Source organism: Cucurbita pepo, chromosome LG04 (assembly GCF_002806865.2).
Source record: "Cucurbita pepo subsp. pepo cultivar mu-cu-16 chromosome LG04, ASM280686v2, whole genome shotgun sequence".
Classification (NCBI taxonomy): Eukaryota; Viridiplantae; Streptophyta; class Magnoliopsida; order Cucurbitales; family Cucurbitaceae; genus Cucurbita; species Cucurbita pepo.
The window spans coordinates 1,706,552-1,726,182 of record NC_036641.1 but is presented as its reverse complement, the minus strand read 5'-3'; the positions used below and the strand labels follow the sequence as shown (position 1 = coordinate 1,726,182).

The 19,631-nt window shown below is 33.9% G+C and overlaps 1 protein-coding gene across 4 annotated transcripts; it reads right to left on the bottom strand.

Annotated features, from left to right (window-relative positions):
* Nucleotides 1-528: 528 nt before the first annotated feature.
* On the bottom strand, nucleotides 529-8,105 carry LOC111792866 (ruvB-like protein 1). 4 transcript variants are annotated; one of them, XM_023674473.1, is made up of 13 exons: nucleotides 7,963-8,105; nucleotides 6,802-6,933; nucleotides 4,991-5,179; nucleotides 4,755-4,886; nucleotides 4,507-4,656; nucleotides 4,221-4,376; nucleotides 2,606-2,740; nucleotides 2,248-2,313; nucleotides 2,060-2,166; nucleotides 1,214-1,313; nucleotides 1,029-1,120; nucleotides 797-866; nucleotides 529-722 (listed from the first exon to the last, which is right to left on the bottom strand). In XM_023674473.1, exons 2-13 carry the CDS (start codon nucleotides 6,889-6,891, stop codon nucleotides 633-635), a joined length of 1,377 nt encoding a protein of 458 aa, XP_023530241.1. In that variant the 5' UTR covers nucleotides 6,892-6,933; nucleotides 7,963-8,105; the 3' UTR covers nucleotides 529-632. The 4 variants fall into 4 exon arrangements, with proteins under 4 accessions (XP_023530241.1, XP_023530242.1, XP_023530243.1 ...); XM_023674474.1 differs by lacking the exon at nucleotides 7,963-8,105 and adding an exon at nucleotides 7,697-7,846; XM_023674475.1 differs by lacking the exon at nucleotides 7,963-8,105 and having other exon boundaries at nucleotides 4,991-5,192; nucleotides 6,802-6,881.
* Nucleotides 8,106-19,631: the final 11,526 nt, after the last annotated feature.

The window sequence follows — 19,631 nt, the reverse complement described above, 5'->3', positions numbered from 1 at the left end:
AGATAAGCATCAACAGCTCAGTCACACTATAGAAGTTTCATAACATAAAATTAACATAAAACTCTATAATTATTTCACGGTTAATTCTCACTCGATTGGACATGCATTCATACAAATTTATTTTTCAGTTAAATATATAAGTAATAAATGAAAATTGAAATATTTATTTTTGGTTTTTTAAAATAAAGTTAACAGTTTTATTGTGGAATTAATTTTTCTAAAAGTTTACTAAAAATGAAAAAAAAAATGGTATATTTGTGTGTATATAATGTGAAAAATTAAAAAAAAAACTTAATTGTAAATATGAATTTATGTTCCTTTGGCCCTATGTGGATGGGAAACATTTGATATCACATATAAGATTTTTTTAAAAAGAAAAAAACAAGTAGGTAAATGGAAATAATAATAAGATAATCTATATTTTATGTCGTCCAAATGGTAGAAATTCTTAAAAACATTTTTTTTATATATTTTCTTTGAATCTAGATTTTTTAATTTAATTTTTTTTTAAAATGAAGAATTATATTATAGAATAATAATTATACCAATCTTATAACAAAAGAATGTTTCTGAGATAAAAATCAATGTATGGGTGGCAAATGGTTAAAAATGGAGTCCCACATCGAAACAAATCAAGAAATGTACTTTTCTTGGTGTTCTTGAAGAAGCCTTGCCGAAGACTTGGCGTCCAGATAGAGTGCACAAACTTCTTTGAGATCTCCCTGTGAATGAAAAGCAATCAAAACATAGAGCCTATAAATGAAGCTCCAATAAAATGCCACATTCAAGTAAATACCTTGCATATGCTATCACGACCATTCATTTTCGCCACGACGCTAGCAGGCGATAGCAACTGAACCGCGTGTCTACGTAACAACCAAAACACTTCAGCCAAGTAAGTTCATGAATCGTTCAACAATAACTAGCATTCATTATCGACCAGAAAGGTTATTGATAGCATTGACCAATTGTATATGAAAATTACTTACTTAAAAAACACTCCAAACACAAATCTAACATTATGGTACCTTAAAGATGTTCTCTGGCCAATCTCCCCAAGGAAAGCTAAACTTTCTTCATCAACAACCAATTCTTCCACCTGTGCCCGAATGGCCAATATCTTGACAAAGTAACAATGATAGCATAATCAGCAGTTTGGCACCTTCACAGAAAGTATTAAGATTTAAATTTCCACAAAAGAATGCAAGTCGACCTGAATCATCTCAGCAGGGCCATACGTTTGTGTTCGGATGATCACCAATCGGTCTAACAAGTCGACAGGTATTCCATGAGGGCTATTCATATCAGTCCCTCTGAACAAATAACGTTTATTTTACTGTCCAAAGGATGTAGTCTAAGAAGCATGAATATGGAGACAAAACATGAATGCGGACATGACAAGACAAGGTGATACGTCGATTTCTACAAAAATTAGAAAACGGACACATCGGGGATAGGCTTGTTTTAGAATATGTAAATTTCACACAAGAATAATAAATCTACACCCCATATAAAAGTTGATTGTTTTCAACATTCTTAGTAGCAAATATGTTCTTCTTCGAGGCAAGATTCAGGGCATGCACTACATGTGGTGGCTATACAATCGTCGAACGTTGCATTTCGATAATTAGCCCTGCAACTTTGCAATTAAGAAAATTATCTGCTATCACTTCAATCACATTTTCATGATCGACTTTGTGAGCTCCATCCATCATTACAATGCTCATCCCCTCCATATATGATTCACTTGTAATCGATACAATAATCTCTTCTTTTTGGAGAAGACTTGTCATAACATTCAAGCAACAAAGGCATGTAATTGGTCTTGTAATTATATGTTTGGTCTCATATTACTGGATTGGAACCCTTTTCTTTCATCGGGTTACTTTCGTGGGCTTGATTTTAACGATGTCATTGTATTCTTTCTTCTTTTTTTTTTTTTTTTTTTTTTTCTCTCAATGGAAGCTCGTTTTTTCTAAAAAATACATTTCAAGCATGCAAAAGGTGCAAGAATGTGCAACTTGAAAGACAGGATCAACTAAGGGCAAAGACTTCGTACCGTACATTGCAGATTCCTCTGTTTGTAGCAAAGATCACTATCGGGGAGAGTGAGCTCTCTAAAGCTCGATTTAAGTACGAAAAGCACTCCATATCCAGCATATGCACCTGGAAACTTTACTTACCTCATAAACAAGCTATAAGTTTGAGTACAGAGAATGTTGAGAGAGCTTAAAGAGAAGAAATAACCTCATCAACGAATAGAACTCCCGGGACAAGTTCTGCTATACCTTCGTCAATATATCGGTTAACCACCTGTTGATAAAATAAACTCCACCAAGAATTATACTTCTATACCTTGTGTTTAAAAATTTCATACTACTGAAAATAGAATAAACCCTCCAGTGTTACTGAAAAATCTCATGAAACTTTGGAACAGTACTGGAAGTATTTTCTCGTCGAGAATATAAAAATAAATGAAAGAAATTAAGAACTCACGTCCCATTGAAATTATAATAATACAGTCCATGATTCAGGATATCACCNTTTTTTTTAAAAAAAAAAAAAAAAAAAAAAAAAAAAAAAACTTTCGAACACAAAGAGCTACCTTATTTACTTCTTGCCGCAACTTGTCTGTGATTTCCGTCTTCCTTGGCTTCATCATCTGACCCATTAGAGATAGTATATCTTGTCCACCTTGAGGCCGAGCATTGGCAGCATCTAGATCATGTAGAGTCACATCCTGTCAGGTAGAAAAGGAAAATGCAATAAAATTAATACAAAATTATGAGAGAGCAATAGTATGCCATATGTTGAGATTATTAGTAGGATATCAATAAGGGCATAGTGGTAATTAGTTAATGTGACTTGGTTTTAAATAAGGGAGTTAAAAATCGTAGAAGGGGGGAATGATTTTGGGTCTTTGTGAGAGTATTAGTAAGGGATATGTTGGGAATATTAGTAAGATATTACTTGGGGCATAGTGTAAATAGTTATGGGTGACTTGGTACGGTAGTTATGGATCTTAGAAGGGGAAATGATTTTGAGTATTTATCCGTGAGGGACTTTGGACATAGCCCTCTCAAACGGTTATTGAAATTGTAAATATTTTCTTGATATTGCAATATAGTTCTATAGTATACTTATAATTGTTACCAGAATCTTAACAAATTAATAGTCTACAGATCTCCAAATTTAAGAATGTTAAGCCAGAAAGATTCAAAACTTGATTTTGCTATTAAAAACACGCATACACATGGATGCATTGTGAGATCCCACATCGGTTGGGGAGGAGAATGAAACATTCTTTATAAGGATGTGGAAACCTCTCCCTAACGTACGCGTTTTAAAAACCTTGAGGGAAGCCCCAAAGGGAAAGCCCAAAGAAGACAATATTTGCTAGCGGTGGACTTGGGTTGTTACAAATGGAATCAGAGCCAGACGTCGGACGATGTGCTTGCAAGGAGGCTGAGGCCCGAAGGAGAGTGGACACGAGGCGGTGTGCCAGCAAGGACGCTGGGCCCCGAAGGAGGGTGGATTGGGAGGTCCCACACCGATTGAAGAAGGGAACGAGTGCTAACGAGGACGCTGGGCCCCGGAGGGAGGTGGATTGTGAGATCCCATATCGGTTGGGGAGGAGAACGAAGCATTCTATATAAGGGTGTGAAAGTCTCTCCCTAGCAGACACGTTTTGAAAACCTTGAGGGGGAGCTCGAAAGGAAAAGCCCAAAGAGGACAATATTTGCTAGCGGTGGGATTGGGGTGTTACATGCATATACCATCACTTGTGTGAAACATGCTAGACCAGAGTTCTTAATGGAGCAAAGAATGCTAGTGCAAAGCTCCTTGCAATAGCATAGTAAATTAAGGTGGATATATACCCAACAAAAAAAAAAGAACAATTAAGACTTTTGCAAAATCATAACAAAATAAATAAACAACAGGAAGCAGTTTCCAGTCAACCAATACTGGACAAAGTTTTGATTAAAGAAAAATACCGATATCCTACGTGTTACATTAAACGTGCATCCTACAACTTAATAGTGTTCATAAATATGATAAAAAATAATTATATAAACTTGAAACAAGAATGCCAGAATTATATCAAAGAAAACACATACTTTATGTAGTTTTTCTCTTAAGCAAGCTAGCAAACTAAAGATTTACGACTGTAAATATTACGATATTGAGGAAATGCAATACAGTAGAGTTAAATTTCTCACCTGGACAATTTCTTTCCTCTTGTGAACTTCCCCTTTAGGAAGTGGAACATATTCTTCAGCTTCAAGATCAAACTCGGTAGCAAAAGCATCACTTCTACCCACCCTTTTCACAGCTCCACTATTTGCTTCTATATATATAACATCACCAACAGCTACCTGAAGATTACTTTGCATAAAGATGCTTCATTATAACCAGAATGGTCATTGGTACAAAGGTACAACACTTCCAGTACTTAGTAAAAACATCCATACACCCCCCCGAAACGATATAATTAGCAAATGTCACCTTCTCTTTAATCAAGGCATCATAGATGGTCGGATCCAATTTTAATTGCTTTGTTCCTTTAATAGTTTTTAAACCAATGATAACATGGCTTATGCTTTTACCATAGCCACCAGTCATGCTCTCTGTTTCTTCTGGTGAAAGTTCAGTCACCTGGGAAAAAAGATACCTCATATCAAGTGTTTATAATAGTTGACGACAACAACATTTAAAGATTCATATGCTTGAGGCACTAGGCACTAGGCACTTACCTCTCCCTCATAGACCTCTTTCTTCTCCTTGATACGTAGACCAATAGATCGTCTGAAATTTTCCATCAAAACCTCGGTTTTCTTCACTTCGGATGAGTATACTTCAGACCCAACCATTGGACAAAAGGGAACCTGTCCATGATAATAAAGTAAGCAGATTTTCTAAGCCAAGGCCAACAAAAAAATAATTCTTGGGGTCTTTCTAGGAGTGGGGTGAGGAGGGGAATCAGAAGGACCTTGCTTCCTAGCTCCTGTGATATTCCAAGTGCAAGCGCAGTCTTTCCAGTACCAGGAGGTCCAGCTAGAAGAAGTGCTCGGCCAGCCATTTTCCTCTGTCGTATCATATCAATAACTAGCCCTCCTGCTTCTCTTGCTTCTGATTGACCCACAAAACCTGAAGCTAGTGGCAATGCCTTTCCTGATGCCTAAAATGGATACCTATGGATGTCACTTTTTTTACTACGTGGACAAATATTTCTTTTTTACTTTTTAGCAGGAAAGATAAACAGACAAATGATCATAATATGATATGTTCCTGTGCATATTATTATAAAAATTCATTCCATGTTCGCTAAATAAAAGAAAAGTTAATAAAAAAGAAAAATGTATAGATGTAAGTAAAACTATATTTCTTTTAACACAAATATGGTTCTGAGTAAAGACTACTGAGAGATGCATAAAGGCCCTGGCGAAAAAATCAGAATTGTAAACTCAAAACCTTTCTACCCCATGAAATTCCATTTTCTTTTTTATGAAGGAAATTAATCAAGCATCCAAAAAAGGAATTTCAAGCAATCCAAACAAAATTATAGCTCCAAAGAATATGATCAAGGCCTTCCTCCACCTTCCGACAAAGAATGGAACAAAATGGCCCAATCAAATTAGACAACTTTTTCAAAAGCCGATCTCTAAAGTGTTATCTCTTTCGTGGATTACCAGTCAAACAAAGAATTGTACCTTCTTTGACAAAAAAACGAATCACCGACTAGGGAGGGTTCAATAAGCACTAAACGAATGAATTACAAGAAAAAACAAAAATTCCTCCACCTAGTCTAAGAAAACTCCCAATCAAAGATATGAGAGTAAAGAGAGTCATGATGTTCATCGTTTCCTTATCAGATAAAAGACGGCAAAAGCTAAACAAGGAGAGCTCCTAGAAGGATCTAGAATGTTAGCAACAAAATGATTTTTCATAGAAGACAAATGGTATAAAAGAGGAAACATAAAGCAAAGGGGTATATCCTCCACCCACTTATCCTCCCAGAAGTACATTTCCTTCCCATCCCCCACCAAGTGCTGGACCAGAATAGAAAAGGTAGGGAGCTCATTGGAGATGTCTTTTCAAGGATTTATGTACGTGCCATTGACCCTACCCAACAACCACTCAAAAGAATAAGGACCATAATTACTCACAATTATTCTATGCCAAAAGGTGTTAAGACTCAAGGGAAACCACCATAGCCATTTAGCCAACAAGGCTCAATAGCATGTCCTAAAATTCCCGGTTCTAGCCTACCAAGATTCATTGATTTCCCCGATCAAAAAATGCGCACTCCTTCCTTCGTCCCCTAAACGAGGAGCTCTACAGAGGGAAAGTAAATAAATAAGGATGTCACTTAACACTGAACGAGTGAGAGTTAGTCTACCCCTCAGATAAAAACCCTTCTCTTCCAATTAGCAAGTCACTTTCGCACCTTCTCTAGCAAAGGGTCTCAAAAGAAGATAGATTTGAAGCAAAGAGAAGGGGTGCAATAACAAAGCTCTAAAGCTCCAAAAGAGACAAACAACAGAAGGAAATGACAAAAGGAAGTTTCTACATAAAAGACAAAACGAGAAAGAAAATTTCATATAAAAATTCAGTTTTTACATAAAAGACAAAATGAGAGAGGAAATTTCATATAAAATTTCACAGAAAGTAAATGTAGTATATCACACACAAGCCAAAACATGGAGGGAAAAAATAATAATTTTCGATTCGTTTAAAAGTAATTTTAAAGCCAAATAACAATGATTATTTCCTATTCCATGTAAAGTTAGAGCGAGATACCTCAAGACCAAGTCCTTTAATGTGAGTGTGAGTGGCTACCCGTTGCTTCTTAGAGGTTGATTGAACCTCTTCTATCTTCATCTTGTCCATCTTAACTTAAAAGGAATATCTGATGCTCAAAATCCGAAATGCCTGAGAATGAAAATACATGATTATCCAAGATGTCTATGTTTATTAGACAAGAAAAAATAGTAAAGATAGTTGTGAATGGTTGGAAGAGTAGAATGAAGCCTGATTGTAAGTTAGGCCAATAATCCTCTTGGTTTCAATTTTTTCTTTCTATTCATATCTATTTTTAACGATATCTTTCACTTACATAACCCAAATCCGCTACTACAAACGTCTGATGCATGTCCACATGCAAAGGATCAAACATTAATTATATATATGATTAATGTACTCTACACCCAAAAATTAAATCTAAATTACCAAAACTTACCAATATAGTAACATCCCGTTGTCTTTTTTTAAACCTATGAAAGCTTAAGGATATTTTCCAAACAAAATATTAACCGTTTCCATCCGAAACTAACGGTTTTTTCGGTATTTTTGAACTTTTATTGAAATTTTATGGGTATTATTGGACCTTTTGAAAGTTCAAGGGTATTTTTAAACAAAGTACGAAGTATAGGGGTATTCGTAGCCAATCAATTATAATGTATACAAGTAAATTTGAGCTGCAAAAGATAATACACGGACTAAATAGATACCACAGCCACAGACCATATAAATATATCCGAAATTCTAGTAATACCTGCAAAAATTTAACATCTAAAAATGGGGGAAAACGTATTTGGGCTATTAGTCAATTAAAAATACTCTCCAAAATTTACAGTGATCACTTGAAAATCCTAAAAACACTAAAATGTGCTTGAAGTGCTCGAAGGAATATTACTCAATCCTTGCTTCTTTCACTTAAAACCACACTCTTCAAAATCATTCCAAACTCGCCACCCAATTTTTCGTGTTGCCTAAGTTTCCAACCTGAACAAGCAAAATTTTCACAGAAACCCGCCCTGAGTAGGACTAGGCTGAGTCTTTAACCATCTGGTTTAAAGTATCTCAAAAGCATTAAGAAAAGAAGAAAAAAAAAACAAACGCATTATAAGGATTGTAGGAATACAGTAAAAAAAAGATATCCATCCAGACACAGGGGATTACCTGATTTTGATAGTGTGCGAGAGGGAGGGAGCGGCGTTGAGTTCGAAGGGGGGCTGAGACTGCGACGGCTGAGAGTGCAGCATGCGGCGACACGGCGGGGCCGGGTGCAGTAGTAATGGGAGCGAGAAATGGCTGACGTTTAAGAAAAAAAAGAACTGCTAGTAATAGTTAAAAGAAATATGGTAAATATGGGTGATTTTGAAATTATAAAAATTATTCTATTTATATTTAAAATTATTCTCAAATATATTATTGACACCAAATAATTTTTTATTAGATAAAATTTATGTCAAATTTATAAAAACAAGCCTTAAATTAATTTTAATTTATTAAATATATGTTTACAAGTAATTTTCATCCGGTTGAATTGAAATTTTAGAAAATCAAAAATTTGGGCAGTTCACGGGGTTGACATTTTTTGGATCGGGTCAACCTGACCAATCTGATCAACCCGAAAATAGGGTTACAACTTAACTCAATCGAACGCTACCCTAATTTTAAAATGATTGTGAACATTAAGAACATTTGATGTTTGTAACTGATGTTGATGTTAGTGATGTGTTATGACCGGTGAATATTTGATGTAAATATATAGAGTTGGGTTGGAGGGTGAACTCTATTCTTATTGCTTAGATCACCAACTCAACCCACTTGAAATTTTGAGTTGGTCCAAAAGATTTCTCTACCTCAACCCATATATATATACTCGGTCGAGTTATATATATATATAGCATCATATAATCGACCATAAAAATATCGAGCATTTGAGAATTGACTAGGTTACCAACAAGCTTCCAAGGATGCGCCTAATGGCAACGTGCGTGCGTGCACCTTCTGCTTGCCTACGAAGCATCCACGCTAGGTCCCTATGCCCCTATTCGCCTATGACGCCCGCTCATGTAAAGGTATCTTATGTCTTCATTCGCCTATGATGCTAGCTTTGATTTGAACGAATACTTCTCTTTATAGTGAAACGTTATGGTTCTTAAACGATTTAGAAACCAATTTGGGTTCAACTTTGAATTATATTAGAATGAGGTTATGCAAACTTACATGGAAGTAAATGGAGAAAGTTGTGATGATCTTTGTTTATTTATATTTTAGTGAATTTTCACGTATTCCTGTGAATCTCGAATCTCTATAAGATTTTTCTTAATATGACTCAAATTCACATCCTCAATAGGCTAACAGCTCATAGCGCGACAATCGTCCTCCAATGGTCGGTTTGTAACGAACCTAGATTTTTACTTATCAAGAGTCGCTACCATTATCTTAANTTTTTTTTTTTTTTTTTTTTTTTTTTTTTTTTTTTTTTTTTTTTTTTGCGGAAATTAGTGTTTAAACTTCATCTTAAAACACCGTCGTTGACGTACGTGTTTGAAAACATTTTAAAATGACACAACAAGATACTAAATGAAATAAATAAATATTTAAAGCATCCTATTTTAGCCCAAGTCTAAGAAAATAAATACAACTAACCTATGCATGTGTTATGATCTTGAGTTGCGATGTCTTCGTCAACCTACAAGAATGTCTTTCCTTTACCTACAAGAATGTCTTTCCTTTACCTACAAGAATGTCTTTCCTCTACCTGAAATAGAAGTAGCACGTGGCTTTAGTATTTTAAGAAATACTTAGTAACTGACCCCACTATTGGGTTCTATTTTCCTACTGTGGCTATTCTAAGTGGGCAATTGGATGTGTACTTAATTTTCTACACACGGTCCACACATGCGAGCACCTCCATGACCCATTTTTAGTCGGTCAGCATTATCTGGTAGTTGTTGATGTCGGACAACCGTTAGGAATAGCGACCATCATGGTAGCATTATGGTAAACATAATGGTCGTTTTCCTACCTCGTAGTGTACGCTCCCGTACTATCATAAAAAGAGAAAGGGTACTCATGATGCATGGACACACAATAATGCACGAGGTCCCAATATTTTTTCATTTTTATTATCATGTACTACAACCCCCCACTATCGTCTTCCTTCTTATCATAACATTTTTATCATATCTTCCGGGGTATATTAGGGTTGTATCTCATGCTAAAAACGTCTTATTGCATGTCATTCATACCATATATCTTAACATGTCACACGTGTCATATCATAAACATANAATAGTAATAATAATAATAAATAATTAAATAATTAAAAAAAATTATGGATCTAAATAATAATAATTATAAAATGATAATCATCTCTCTCCTCTTCTCAATTTCTCACCACTCCTCTCCTATAACAGATGAAATATCATGTCAAGAAACTCTATCAACTTCTTTCTAGTAACAATATCTCCTCTAAAAGGATAATAATAGAAAATAAAATGTTTAATGAAAATAGAATTATATATATAACCCTCCCAGACTCTACTCATGAAGTCTGTAATGCTCACATGAAATCTAACACATGTACCATTCTAAAATTTAGAGAATTAAAATTGAAATTGATGTCATGGTTTATATAGGTTGACATGAAAACAAAGGACAAAATCGAACTTTTTTAAGGATAGATCGGTGATACAAGCCTAAGCTAATCTCATAAGTGGTCTTACTATCGACATGGTTATACTTGATGTTGACACGTGCCCTGTGGTTCTGCACGTGTCATATATATTGATATGTGTAAATTGTTTATGGATCGACATGCTTATGATATGATATGTGTATGTTATAATATGTGAATTGTATGATAATACTATGGTACGATGTGTTCAATGATATGTTTGAGATAGGATACGATAAGGATTCACTAAACGTAATGTAATGATAGGAATAAAATACGTTAAGGTTGAGTTACGTATTGAAGTGCTATGGATATGAGAGATTGATAAAAACGATATGGTCACGATCGATTGATAAAATAATATGGTTAGGTTATGGGTAGAAAGGGATAGGGTTATGATAGATTGATAGAACGATAGCATTATGATACATTTCTGTAATGATATGACTAAGTTACGTTCATGTAACGTTGTGATATATTGTGATGCGATATGTTATGGTATGATATGTATACGATGAAAATTGTTATGTCTGGAAGCATGGAATGTTATGATATGATATAGTTATGTAATTTGAATGATATGATGTGATTAACATGCAAAACGACGAACTAGCATGAAATACAACCCCAACGTATGTAGGAAAGACATGATAAATGATATGTGAAATGATATGAAAACGATATGATATGTACGGGATGCTAGCGGGAGTTGTATTAAATGGTAATGAAAATAGAAAAAGTGTTGGGACCTCATGCATTATTGTGTGCTCATACATTGGGCGATACCCCCTTACCCTTCACGATAGTATGGACGCGTACGTTATGAGGCAGGAAAACAATCATTATGGTTATCATAATGTTGCGATGACCAAGCAGGAGAACGATCATTATATTTATCATAATTCTGCAATGGTCAGGCAGGAGAATGATCATTATGTTTAACCCAATGTTATCGTGTGGTTACTAGTTCTAACGGGTGTCTGGTCTAAGGAGTTCCCAAAGTATGCGTGCCCGACAAGGAAAGTGGCCCAGCGGTGTGTGAACTGACTGGTGAGTTCATACTCGCACGTATGGGCTGTGTGTAAAGTATATGATACACATCCAAGTTACTCATTAGGACAGTACCGTTAGATTGAAAGGATACGTCCTGTGATATGAACCAAGAGACATCATTCATATAATATACTTCAATGAAGATGTGAAGAAAATGTTGTCAAAATTATCAAAAGAGGTTGCAATTCATGTCACATTGAAGAGGAATGAAGTTTGATGGTTATAAATTTTGGGTGGGTTGCAATATAGAGTAATTTAGAGTTATTGTATTTTAAGACTTGTTATTTAATTTCGGTTACATTTACATAATGGCTAATTATGGCCATAAAGTAGGAATGTTACAACTCTTGGAATACCTTGAGTAGTTTCATTTTTTAGGCTATATAAAGCCATGTATGTTGTATTTGTAAGGTAGACTTGGAAAATATAGAAAGAAGCATTTGTGCTTTTCTTTAGCCAATGGCTAAGTTTCTTTGCAATTCTATGTAGTTTAGATTGCATGTAGAATCATTCAAGCTCGACATGATCAATCTTGCTTGTGGAGTGATTCGAATCTCAAACAAGTGTTTGAGATATTTGATCAACAAGAATCATTGAAGCTAGACATGATCGATTTTGCTTCTGGAGTGATTCGAATCTCAAACAAAGTGTTCTTGGCTTGAGATATTCGATCAACAAGGTAATCCGAATCTTACTCCCCTTGTAGTGATTCCTTATCTTATCATCCTGTCATTGCATTCACATGTTCTTGCATTTAACTCCAATAGTTGAGTCATATTTTTTTCAATAGGGAAGTCATGTAATAGCCCAAAAAAATATAAACAAATAAAAAAATTATAAAAAATATATATATGTCAAAATAATAGTATAATAATAATTCATAAATAAATAATTAAAAAAAATGATTACTTAAAAAAAAAAATTTGCTCGTGTTAACCTCTCATCTCAATCCCATCCTCTGTACCATATCACAATTGGTCCAAAAATAAATAGAAAAATGTCATATTGGATAAAAAGTAAAATGGCTTTCAACTGGCATAGCAGAGAGATTTTGATCTGTTATTATGGTAAAATCCTATCTCACATTTCCTTTTCATTTAATAAGAAGGATTAGATNTTTTTTTTTCGTTTTCATTTATTTATTTATTTATTTATTTATTTATTATTATTATTATTATTATTTTGTAGGAAATTCTATAGATCTGTAAGATTGGGCAAACAATGGATTAAAATTGGCCAATAATATCTGTTTAGAAAATAAATATTGAGCAGGAGAATGTCTGTTTAGAGAATGAAAATCTATTTATACAATCACAAGTGAGGAGGGAAGATTGAGGAAAGATTTAGTGTACAAAATTTAAAAATAAAATCGGAATATCATAGACAAGAAACTTTATTAAATTTTGTCCAGTAACAATATATATATAACATTTCAAGACTTTTAAGAATGGACCAAGGTAGATTAGAGATAATGTTACAAAGTTCAAACTTGAAATTGATGTCATGGGCTCACATAGATTGACTCGGATTTCAAAGGACAGAATCAAACTTTCATTAAAGATATATTCGTGACAACGACTTAAGCTAGTCAGGTAAGTGACCTTACCATTGACATGGTTATATTTGATGTTGACACATGTCTGTGGTTCTGCACGTGTCATATATACTGATATGTATGAATTATCTCTGTAAATCAATATGCTTATATTATGTTTATGCTATGTTATAATATGTGGATTGTATGATAATAATTATGGTACGATGTGTTCAAGGATATGTTTGAGATAAGATACGAGAAGGATGCACAAAACAAAACGTAACGATAGGAGTAAGATACGTTCATGAAACGTTAAGGTTAGGTTACATGTCGGAGTGCTATGGATTAAGGAGATTGATGAAAGAATATAGTTAGGATATGGGTAGGAAGGGATAGGTTTGTGTAGATTGATAGAACGATAGCATTATGATACGTTCCTGTGATGATATGATTAAGGTACGTTCACGTAACAATATGACTGTGATAGGTATAAGAACGTTAGGGCTATGATAAGTTAGGGAACGATATGACCACGAAGTGTTTATGATATAACATGTTTATCANAAACTTGAAATTGATGTCATGGGCTCACATAGATTGACTCGGATTTCAAAGGACAGAATCAAACTTTCATTAAAGATATATTCGTGACAACGACTTAAGCTAGTCAGGTAAGTGACCTTACCATTGACATGGTTATATTTGATGTTGACACATGTCTGTGGTTCTGCACGTGTCATATATACTGATATGTATGAATTATCTCTGTAAATCAATATGCTTATATTATGTTTATGCTATGTTATAATATGTGGATTGTATGATAATAATTATGGTACGATGTGTTCAAGGATATGTTTGAGATAAGATACGAGAAGGATGCACAAAACAAAACGTAACGATAGGAGTAAGATACGTTCATGAAACGTTAAGGTTAGGTTACATGTCGGAGTGCTATGGATTAAGGAGATTGATGAAAGAATATAGTTAGGATATGGGTAGGAAGGGATAGGTTTGTGTAGATTGATAGAACGATAGCATTATGATACGTTCCTGTGATGATATGATTAAGGTACGTTCACGTAACAATATGACTGTGATAGGTATAAGAACGTTAGGGCTATGATAAGTTAGGGAACGATATGACCACGAAGTGTTTATGATATAACATGTTTATCATACGATATATTGTGATGTGATATGTTATTTTTAGATTGTTTTGTGTGATCATTGAGGTAATTGTTGTATGAATTGCACGTTATGAAACGACATGTTAAAAGTATGGAGCGTTATGTTATGTTTTCTAAATTGTATGTATACAACATGTTATGAATGACATGATATCACAATAAATGAAATGAAATGTAACCTGTTAGGATTATGTATGATACGTAGACGGAAAAATGAGAAATGACATGTTAAGCATGAAAGATGATAGCGTAGTTATATTCATTAATCATAAAAGTAGAAATGTTGGGGACCTCATACATTATGTGTGCTCATGCATTTAGGGGATACCCCTATTCCATCACGAGGGTACGGACGCGAACATCCATTGGCAGGACAACGATCGTTATGTTTTACATAGCGCTGCCGTGACGGTTACTAGTTCTAACGGGTGTCCGGCCTAAGGAGCTTCTAGAGTATGCTCGCTCGACAAGAAAAGTGGCCCAGCGGTGTGCAAACTGACTGGTGAGCCCATGCTTGCATGTATGGGCTATGAGTAGAGTATATGGTACACGTCCAAATTACCCGTTAGGACAGTACTGTAAGGAAATAGATTGAAAGGATAGGTCCCGTCATTGCATCCGCATGTTCTTGCATTTAACCCCCTAGGGTCACTTACTGAGTATTTCTTTAAATACTCAAATAATGTGCTACTACATTTTTCAGGTTAAGGCAAGACATTCCTGTATGGCTGACGACGGCATCGCAACTCGAGATCATGACACATGCATAGGAGAGTGGTATTTATTTTCAGACTTAGGCTAGAATATGATGTTTTTAACTTAAACGCTTATTTATTTTATTTAGTCTTTTGTTGTGTCGTTTTAAAGACATTTTCGAAACACATAAGTCTATGACTGTATTTTAAGATAAAAGTTATGTTTTATGGAATTTAAATGAAATCTTCCGCATTCAATGTTTATGTTTATGATACGTATATAGTAGCGACCTTAAATTAAGTAGAAAATTTCGGGTCGTTACAAGTCATGTGCTACTACATTTTTCAGGTTAAGGCAAGACATTGTTGTGCGACTGATGACGACATCGCAACTCGAGACCATGACACATGCATGGGGTAGTCATTTATTTTCTTAGATTTAGGCTAGAAGAGGATGTTTTTAATTTAAACGTTTATTTATTTTATTTATCCTCTTTCTTTGGGTCATTTTTTAGAGGGGTTTTTGAAACACATAAGTCTATGGCTATGTTTTAAGATAAATGATATGTTTTATGGAATTTAAATGAATTCTTTTCGTATTCATGTTCATGATATGTATACAATAGCGACCTTAAATTAAGTAGAAAATTTTGGGTCGCTACACATAACATGCACGTATCATGTCATAAAGCATATCACTATATGTGTCGTATCATCAAACGTATCATATCATTCACATATCACATCTTAAATATATCGTCAAAAGCATCGTATCATAACACTTATATCATATCATTTACATAGCATATCATAACATACGTCATAACATTTACATAACGTATCATAATCATATCATTCATAACATATATCTTATCTTCACATATCATACCTCGATTATATCAACAGACACATCATATCATAACATATATCATATCATTCACATCTTGTACGATCCACATCTCATATCATAAAGTATATCCTAGCATATCATAGTCATATCGTTTCATAATCTATATCTTATCCTCCTCGTATCATATCTCAAATATATCATCAAACGCATCGTAATCATATCATTTCATAAATATTTCACACACGTCCAACATATGACACGTGCAGAATCCACGGGGCACGTATCATCACAAAACATCAAATTTTAACCAAACCGATATTAAGGTCACTTACTTGGTTGGCCTTCCTTGAAGAATGCATCACAATAGTTCATCTTCCTTTTTAACACAACCGAAAGCATTAGAAACAACATTCATCTCAAAATCTCTCTAGGAGAATTTTCATAATTTTATATATCTTATAAAGCTTATTTGTCTGAATTGCACCTCTTAAATTCTAATCAGGTTCTTTTTCTAGCTTAGTAGAAACAAGTTGGTAACGTGCTGATGACTTGGACTCCGACGCAATCCACGTCGCTGAGTTAAAAAATAGCCAGTTAATAGGGACGTCAACCAATTAGGTGGGGAGGATGTCACAGTCATGTTCATTCAGGGTGTGTTGCCCATGGTCGCATGTTGATGTCAAGCTAAATCCTTTATTTATTGTATTTTCTATTATATTACTGTTCGGGAAAATCATATCTAGGCTTGCCTAACCTGAATCGCCTCAAATGTATTATGGGGGGATTCGACTAGTCATCAACTCTTCCTACCCGAATTTTGTATGATTGTTCGACAAAATCACGTCTAGGCCTGCCATACCTAAATCGCCTCAAAATGTATTATAGGGGGATACGACTAATTGTCCGTTCTTCCTACCCAGAGTTATATGCTATCTAAACCGTTGTGTTGCCTCTCTTGCTTATAATCTATAACATTGCTTTCAAAACCTTATTCCAATCTTGCTTTGAACTCTCTTTAAAAAATCTCTTTGCCCCCATTTTCAAAAATATTTTTCTCAAACAAGGCCAGCGGCTTTAGCATGCGTTGCCCGGCGGTAGGCGATGCGAACCAAAATTGGCTTGACTCACTTGGTGTTGGGAGTGAGTGTCGCACAATCACTCCGCTGCCAAGAAAACTACGATTGTGACACAATGATGCGACCAAGGAGGATCGTGCATCATCTAACACACCAAGAGTGTGCATTCAAGCTAAGACAAGACATATACAAGGTTCGAGAGAATGAGGCAACACGAGCTCGAAGAGAACTAGGTAGGGCCCCAGGCCCTAACCTAAGAAGTCGACGTCTCAATATGAGTTTCAACATACATTTCTGGAGTTAAATACGTCTATATGAAAGATGAAAGCTCACCATATTTAGTGTCGATCAGATACTCGACGGATGATACATAGGGCCGTATGCCTGCTCGCCAAAATGACTTCAACTAAAAAAGAATTGGAAATGCCTAAAAAATGTAATATAGGGGGAAGCATGCTCTCAATAAATGCGTCCGAGCAATCCAATATGGTCGAGTTGCCTCGAGACATGGGATGACATCACGATGCATGAGTCGTGTTGTTGGAAACGGAGATGACGAGGAGATGCGACATTGCTTACGAGAGACCTTGGCCTAGAATATAGGTAAGGTCAATCCGAATGACTTGGTCTAATGTAAATGTAAGTCGGCTAGAGTCACAGATGATTGAATATGTAGGCACGAACAGCCTGTGTGGCTAAACAAGTTTAAATTATGCATAAGTTATATTCGGTTGGCGAAGGCAAACCTCACCAAAGGTCTAACGAAGTCACAAAATTGGGTGAAAAATGTGAATGGGGCTTAAATTCCCCCTTAAAACCTGTCATGAACGTGTCAAAATCATGACGACACAGTTGAAGAAGTACGATCGTGACACCTAACACATTGAACTATCTCCACCTTTAACATTTAACGCATCAATATCTTATTCGTTGCTAATATGTTCCTCCTTGTCCTTAAAATTCGTAACGTTTAAGTTCATAGTGTGAAAACTTAATCAAAATTAATTATTGATTCATAGTATTTGTAATTTATAAATGCATTTGGTTTTATCAATTTACATAAATAAAAAATCTTATTAAATCTCAATAATAATTTTTTTTAATAGAGGCATATTATTAGAAAATTTAAAAAATATAAAAATTAAATTAATATATTTAAAAGTAAAATTATTACAAAATTAAAATTACCACGACTAAATTAACCAGAAGGCGAGACACTTCCACTTCTGTGAAAATTCAAGGATAAAAAAATGATTTTTAGCCATTATTTTAATTAAAAATTATATTAGAAAATACATCTTTAATTTATGTATATAGATAAATGTCCTGTTTGTTTTTTTTTTTTTGGTAAAATAAAATGATAAATTCCACGTCATTTACAGGATTACCGAATTAAAAATTTTCATCAAATTTAAAAAATATTTTAAATTTTATATTATCTTAATTTTAGTTGGGAAAATCCATTTAAAACTCTAAATTTAAGATTTCTATAATTCACGTAATATTAATAATTAAAATTTTAAAAAATTCAAATATCAAATATTTAAAAGTTACTGTTGTTAATTTTCATAATAATGTTAATTTTCATATTAATCTTACCAGTAAAAAGGTGAAAAGTAAAAGGAAAATTGAATAGTTAGTTCTAATAAAGGAAATAAAATAAAAAAGGAAAAAAAAGAAAGATATTGATAATAGATTAATGGGAAGTGAGATTAATCTGTGAGATTTGAAAGAGGGATCTTCATCGTTTCTTGGTCCTTAGGCAAAATATATACTCATACCCTTTGTGCCTACAAAGTTGAGTCCTTTGATCGCCTTCTTCTTCTCCTTCTTCTTCTTCTTCTTCTTCTTCCCAATTTTCGACTCTAATGGCGACCTCCAAATCCCAAAGGTCTCCTGAGGAGGTGGAAGACATTATCCTTCGTAAAGTTTTCCTTGTCTCTCTCACCCCTCCTTCCGATTCCGATTCTCGCACCGTCTATCTCGAGCAAACCGCCGCCGAGCTCCTTAGCGAAGGCAAGGAATTGAGGATTTCGAGGGATGTAATGGAGCGTATCNATTAATTATTGATTCATAGTATTTGTAATTTATAAATGCATTTGGTTTTATCAATTTACATAAATAAAAAATCTTATTAAATCTCAATAATAATTTTTTTTAATAGAGGCATATTATTAGAAAATTTAAAAAATATAAAAATTAAATTAATATATTTAAAAGTAAAATTATTACAAAATTAAAATTACCACGACTAAATTAACCAGAAGGCGAGACACTTCCACTTCTGTGAAAATTCAAGGATAAAAAAATGATTTTTAGCCATTATTTTAATTAAAAATTATATTAGAAAATACATCTTTAATTTATGTATATAGATAAATGTCCTGTTTGTTTTTTTTTTTTTGGTAAAATAAAATGATAAATTCCACGTCATTTACAGGATTACCGAATTAAAAATTTTCATCAAATTTAAAAAATATTTTAAATTTTATATTATCTTAATTTTAGTTGGGAAAATCCATTTAAAACTCTAAATTTAAGATTTCTATAATTCACGTAATATTAATAATTAAAATTTTAAAAAATTCAAATATCAAATATTTAAAAGTTACTGTTGTTAATTTTCATAATAATGTTAATTTTCATATTAATCTTACCAGTAAAAAGGTGAAAAGTAAAAGGAAAATTGAATAGTTAGTTCTAATAAAGGAAATAAAATAAAAAAGGAAAAAAAAGAAAGATATTGATAATAGATTAAT

Coding starts and splice junctions, on each gene's coding strand:
- LOC111792866 (XM_023674473.1), bottom strand. CDS start 6,891: ATGGACAAGATGAAGATAGAAGAGGTTCAATCAACCTCTAAGAAGCAA. Junction 5,180..6,801: donor TTAAAGGACTTGGTCTTGAG/GTATCTCGCTCT, acceptor TATCCATTTTAG/GCATCAGGAAAGGCATTGCC. Junction 2,167..2,247: donor GAGTTCTATTCGTTGATGAG/GTTATTTCTTCT, acceptor TAAAGTTTCCAG/GTGCATATGCTGGATATGGA.